General features: G+C 37.5%; 1 protein-coding gene across 1 annotated transcript; it reads left to right on the forward strand.

Annotated features, from left to right (window-relative positions):
- Positions 1-421: 421 nt before the first annotated feature.
- LOC111233760 (coxsackievirus and adenovirus receptor homolog) lies at positions 422-6,333 on the forward strand (the record flags this gene model as incomplete). Its single annotated transcript, XM_022761645.1, has 4 exons — positions 422-723; positions 4,111-4,431; positions 4,930-4,937; positions 6,301-6,333. Coding segments are annotated over exons 1-4 (432 nt in total), but the record flags the coding sequence as incomplete, so codon positions are not given.
- Between the last annotated feature and the right edge of the window lie 581 nt (positions 6,334-6,914).

Consider the following 6,914-nt stretch of genomic DNA (forward strand, 5'->3'; position numbering starts at 1 on the left):
AGCTATACTGCTTATCCTTACAGGGTCACGGTGGGCTGGAGCCAATCCCAGCTGACATTGGGCGAGGGCCAAGTACAACGCAGGACTGACGTATAGAGACAAACAACCAGGCACACTCTCATTCACACCTACGGGCAATTTAGAGTCACCAATAAACCTAATGTGGACTCTTTGGACTGTGGGAGGAGGCCGGACCCATGCAAGAAGAGGACGAACATGCAAACTCCACACAGAAAGGCCCCGGGTTCAAACCCAGGACATTCTTGCTGTGAGGTGACAGTGGTAACCGCTGCCCCACCATGCCAACCAATGGCAGTTATAGTATAACTGGGGGGTAAACGATAAGTAGCTGGATTTCAAAAGAGGAAGTTGTGGTTTGTGAAGCTTCCTCTGAGCAGAAGGTTTACAGTCTTAAATCTTCGCACTGAACAGTATTTAAGTCAGATAAACCTTGTCAGACATTTATTCATTTTCCTCAGAAGTGCTGAGGAGTGGTATTTTCACTGTACTTTGTTCAGTTTTTTGGTCTAATGTCATAGTAGAAGGGGAAATGCAGCTATTGTGAATGACGTGTCCCGGAAGCTGAGAAACCGTGAAGTGTGGCTTGCAGAGATGCAACAGCGATGATCAGTGTTTAGACGACATCGAGAACTATGGAGCGTCTTCCTCTGCTGTGTCTCTGTGTCCTGACCTGGTCTGCAACAACGTTTGCTGATGTAAACCGTAAGAAAACTTTAGACTGATAATCAACTTTAATTCTTTTCTGTGTTACTGGCTGAAAAATCTGTATATTTATTATTGAGTCTGATAATGAAAACACGTGCACCTGTTACATCAGCATCTTTGTAAAAAAAAAAGTCAGTTGTTGTAATATGAAAACTGATAATTAGCACAAATCAGTACTGAAACATCAGGCTCTACAACACAGGTGAAGGGTTTTAATTGCAGGATCCTTCTGATCCATTACAATCATTTAATGATCTGTGCAGTTTTTTGAACATATACCTGTCAGCGGATGTGCAGGGTGTCGTCACTACTTCCGAAAGTTTACTTCAGAGAAATCAAAACTGATGATTTACTGGTAAACATAACTGAACTGTGGGCGCTGAAATATCTGAAATATAAAATGTGGCTGCGGCTCCTGCCTGAGAGTCACTGAGAGATTTATTGATCATTTTTATTTATTGTATTTATTGAGATAGAAAGTTGATGGGTGGAGTGTGTGTTCTTTCTTTTCTTAAAAACAAGTGAATTTATTAGTTGGATTTTATTTTATAATTTCATGTAAAAAAAATATTGGATATTGTAATGTAATAAAATGATAAACCATAAAACATTTGCTTTACCTTTTTAAGAAAAAATGTCAAAATACTGTTGTGAAACTGGTAATCAGGCTCAGTGCAACAATACTGTTAATTTTAGATCATATTCATCATAATTAGAGTTTTTATGTGTAACTTTGCATAAAAGTCTTGTATTTTATTAATGTTACAGAAAATAAATTAATGCATTTATCTAATAAATAAAATATGTCCAAACATCGTTATTAATCTAATAATTATGATTGTAATTACAAGACTCCAGCTTTCAGATCATGTGTATTTAATGGATGTTTTAAATAAAACAGCTGCAGGGCGTCGCTCACACGTTTTCTAACTTCTGGTCTTTGCAGAGATGAAGATTTGTAGTTTCCTGGTTTTACCCGCTCAGTTCCTTCATGCTGTTTGATAATGACAGAATTCAAGACTTTGCAATTTAACAAGTTCAAGCTCTTCCTCACATCACCAGGCCTCTACATGTGGTTAGATATATATCTTTTTTTAAAAGGCACAGTGTGTCAGTCACTATGTTAGTCTGAATTTTAAAACTAACAGAACTATAATAAAAGTCAATCTGTGAAATGACAGTAATTATGACTTTTCAATGATGAAAATTATCTGTAATTCTCACAAATCTAATCTTAACTGTAATTGGACAGTTAACCAATTCTCATACATATTTTGAACTTTGACCTTTAGCCACCAAAATGAGTCCAGGTGAATGTTTTTACCAAATTTGAAGAAATTCCTTCAAGGTGTTACAGAGATATTTCGTTCTCTAGGCCAAAACTGTGTTTTGTGAGGTCACCGTGACCTTGACCTTTGACCTTTGACCCCCCTCTAATCAGGGACGAGGACACTGGCCTGAGGTCCAGAGTCCACCAACATCCTTCCTGAAACAATCCAGGGTTGAGTCTTTAGAGCAAATGTAGGTGCTGCTAACATTTGAACTCATCACCAACGGACAAACAGCTGTAACAACAGAAATCATTTCAACATCAACTTGTCTGTGATGTCACATCTCAACTTTAAATTGAGGCTGAGCTAAAATGAGTGAGACTGAACTAACTGAACTAGTGATCTCGTTAAAGGCCTTCAAGTCCATTGTCCAGTGTTTGTAAGGTTGTGGCCGCCTGAGAAACTAAGTAATTAAAATCACCATGGCAACGTATGAATGCAGTCGGGCACAAACAGCTGATTCAGATCAGTTGATGAGACGACTTCTCTGATGTCTTAATTAAGTTCAAGAGAGACTCGTAGTTCTCAGGGTCCAACAGCAGGTATTTGATATTCAGACAGAACCGTAGGGTTCTCCTGGAACTCCAGTTCCTCTGCTCCATGTCTCAGAAAAGGTCTCCAGATGTTACAGATGTACCAGCTGATCATCGCAGTATGGACCTCATTTTTCTACCCTCATATAAGATATTCTTGATCCATTACGTATGATTTGGAGGATTTATTCATAATGAAATCCTTCCATTTCAGTAGAATTAGACGACGGGCAGCAGCGTACAGAAGCCAAGAAGTCACACTGGGGCTTGTTCAAAGAACAGACATCAGAGGGTTCAATGTAGAGAACTATAATAAGACAGAGGTCGACGGTGACTTCAAGGACCTCTGGAAGTGTCGTAAACACAGAGGTCCAGTAAACTGATTCTCTGATGTCTGTGTTTCTGTCAAAGTCCTGCAGGAAATATGTTTTAGTGACGTTTTACTCTGGAGACGACCTGAAGTCTCCTGAGTGTGAGGACAAAGTGTGAATATGTTTTTGTGTTTGATGCTGTAGATGTTGATATTGGTTGGACAGAAGGCGGGAAATCTTGGCAGAGACACTAAGACTAAGGTGGAGGGGTCATGGGAATTATTTGGAAACTGTTAGATAAACAATTTCAGGAAATCTTGACCATTAAACATTTTGAGAACTTGTTTCTCTTTCAGTTCTCCTCCAGCCAAAAGGACAAAGTGTTTTCAGAGGTCTATGAGGAAATTTCTATTTCTCTGTAACTGAGACTCTATTTCAAAAGATTTTCACAATGTAAACCAAAATAAAAGATGGAGATTGTGAGGATTTATAATATGTTGGTTAAAAAAAGACTCAGGTTTTCAGTCAGAAGCTTTTCCAGAATCCAGTAAATTAAAAACATTGTAATGAAAGGATGAGTCCCCTCGGTGGAGCCAGTGGACAGAAACTCTGATGATGACGGACATCTGTGGATGTAAACCTGTTTATTTAGCAACTGTTGATTCACAATTAATACAATGAAATGAAATAATTAAACAGCTAAAGGGACAGAAAAGAGTTTTCCTTATGAAGTCTCATACATGCACAATTTCTCCTTCAGAAATGCTCTTTCTAACACCTTCAGGATGAAGGAGCTTTTTCTTCTTTAGTCTGTTTTTCTCCCTCTTCTTGTTCAACACGTCTTTGTCATTAAAATGTGTTAATACCAGGAGGCTGAGGAACAATGTCAAAATAAAAGCTCTAGTTTTATTTGCAAACAGACAAAAGACAGATGTTTCTTTCTTTTTGAAAATGTTGTTCAAGAAGTATAAAAGATAAAAACTCCGGATAGGAAATTATAACTATATTTGAAAGAAAGAAAGAAAGAAAGAAAGAAAGGAAGGAACAAGTGTAAATATACAGTCTGACAGTTCAGAGGATTTTCTGAGGACAATCTAACTTTCTTGTTTTATCATCAGTTGATGTTTTGTTTTAACAACAGACACGTCTGTCTTCACTTAATTACCCTGCAGGTAAACATACTGATTAATACATGTTTTTATCTTCCAGGACCAGAGATCATCAAAGTGACAGAAGGGAGTGATGTGACTTTACCCTGTTCCATCACAGGGAACATTGAGTCAAAGCGCTTTGACTGGAAGAAAGACGGTCAGAAGGAGGTGTATGTGTATGATGCTGGGCCTTCTTCCAGTAAAACTTATTCGGGTCAATATGAGCAGTTCAAAGGTCGTGTCTCTCATTTTTCTGGAGAACTGAAGAATGGCAACGCCTCCATAATGATCAGAAACACGAAGGTGGCTGACAGTGGAAACTACACCTGTGAATTTCAACATCTTCCAAATCAAAAATTCCTCATGAAGCTTCTTGTTGGTGAGTGCTTTCATCACACAGCTGATTATTTACAGATGAGACTGGTTTAAGAGTCCCACATGGACTTTCATCAAATAGTCAGAATACACATCTGGCAGGACCTTGTCCCCACAGCGCTGCAGTCACATCTGGACTGATTCCCTTTGTATCAAACGTTCAGTATCTGTGACACGTTGTAGATTATGTCATCGTGCTCAATCAACGTTCAGTGGTGTGAAAGATTATTAGTTCTCAGTATTTGAACAATTATCACGTCTCAGGTTTTATTCCCTTCTAGACGACACGTTGAACAAACTAGTTTATTTTAACAACTTCAGACTTTAACCCGTCTGGAGAAAACAAACCAGTCGAGTCTGTGAATGTTTGAGCAGCTTAAACTAGGACGTTTGTCAAAATCAGTTTTAGATGATGTGTAATAAATTCCTGTTTCTGTTACCTGTCCTGCTCAGTTGATAATATCACACAAAATAACATTTGTTTTTGTTTTTGCCTTTTAGAATGGTCCCTTAAACCTGTTTAGGGTTCATTTAATTATGTGCATTTCGTCTCTAACACCTTTCCACATTTTATAACTTGTGTATAATACCAAGACCAGGAGGAACTGATGCATTTCACTGCCATCACTGTAAAGCAACTGTCAGAGGTTTCATCAAGCTGTATTTTGATCTTACTTACAGCTCTGAGACACTTGAACTGATGAAGGTATTAAACAGGAAAAAAATAGAGCTTTCTCTTCTTTTCCATTTACGTCATATTTCAAATACAATAAATCAGTCAGAAAAGAGCTTAGGAAATTCCCAGGAATCTCTTCATCACTTTTCCACAACAATGTGCACAAACTTTCATGTTGATAAGACAGAAGTGTCTCTGAGATATTTTAGAAAGTGCCAGTACCAGAGCATCTCCATTCCAGTGACTACAGAGCTTTTAAAACCTTCCAAAGTGACCAAATAATGAAGATAAATGTCTTTTTATGGACTCCTGAAAAATGTCGCCTAAATGTTATAGTTGACTAAAAGAAGCTTTGTTACTATTTAGATAAAGATTTACATATTTAGTTCATTGAATCGTGTCTCTTTTGACTGATAAATAAAGTTTCTCTGTTGTGTCGGTGTCCCTCCAACCAAGAGAGTCAATACATTTAACTTCCATGTTTTATATGGTCAGGCAGGTAATTTTACCCGGCAAAAACTGAAGTGTTTCACGTGCTGACTTCCTATTGGATGAAGAGTAGCTGTCAATGAAAGGTCGCTTTACGTTCGTGAAAAATGTGCGCTCCTTCTGAATGTTGAAGGAGTTAAAGCCGTTAGTTTCGTCACTTTAGGTTCCGTTAGAAAGATGCTGATTGGTTAGTTTTTGTGCCTGGGCGTTTCTTGATTTCAAATATACCTGAAAATCATTGGTCTATATTTTTGTCAACGCATTGTATTTATATGACATGGTGTTGATTTAAAAAGTTTGACTTCCGCAGGGAAAATAATCAACTCTTATTCTTTAATTTTTTCTTCGGTTGAATTTGAACGATGCTTGAATTTAGTAAGTGTTCTGTTCTTCTTTAAAACGAGCCCAGTTTGGTCTTTACAACGTCTGTTTTTTGAACCTATAAAGGCTTTTAATGCAGCGACGCAGGTTTTAGCAAGCTCATTCTAACGTTTACTGCCGTAAAGTGAGACTCTAATGTTTAAATGTCGTAAACTATTGATTACATCTCCTAAATACGTTGACACATAACGAAACATTGAGCTTTCAAATTAGGTGTAAAGTGTATAATGGACCGTTTACCATCAACATGAAAATATATATCATATTTATATATTTCGTTTTACATGTAAATTCTCGGTCGCATGCAACCTTCGCGCCAATATAAGGTTAAAAGACAGAAGCCCGAGGAAAACATCCAAGGTGAGTCCTGATTCTAATGACGTCAACTCCTTCCGTCTCCATTTTTCTATTTTATCATGACTAGTAATTGTACATACACATTAACGGTTCTAGCTCTTCATTCTGGTCATCAACTCGATCTGTTTTCAGATTGGTTGAGATTTTTACTGGAGGGTTCATTGAAGGTTTCGCTGTTAGAATGGATACGAGACATTATGGGACCGAAGTTAATGGGGCAGAAGGTAAATAGGAAAAAACACTTCCTGCCAAGAAGAACAAAATTCAATAGTTAATTTTACACTAAAGTCAGTGTAATTAGCTAAACCTTAGGAAAAAGCAAATGATAATGCTGTACTTTAGATAATGCTTTGTGCTTGTGGTAGTGCTGTTAGAAGTAATGAGAGATGCTGCTTAGTGGTGACTAAGTGTAGGCCAAAACTTAGGTGTTGAAAATTGTTTGGATTTTATCAAACATTGCTGCTGACATGTGTCATTAAGGTTGATGTTGTGTTATTTCAACTGTTTTTCCCCATCTTAAACAACTCAAATCCACATGTACAAGTAGAGAAGGAATGAAGAAAAAAGATATTGTGTATTTGTCT

The sequence above is a fragment of the Seriola dumerili genome, unplaced genomic scaffold, assembly GCF_002260705.1.
Source record: "Seriola dumerili isolate Sdu_G_001 unplaced genomic scaffold, Sdu_1.0 BDQW01000418.1, whole genome shotgun sequence".
Taxonomy (NCBI): Eukaryota; Metazoa; Chordata; class Actinopteri; order Carangiformes; family Carangidae; genus Seriola; species Seriola dumerili.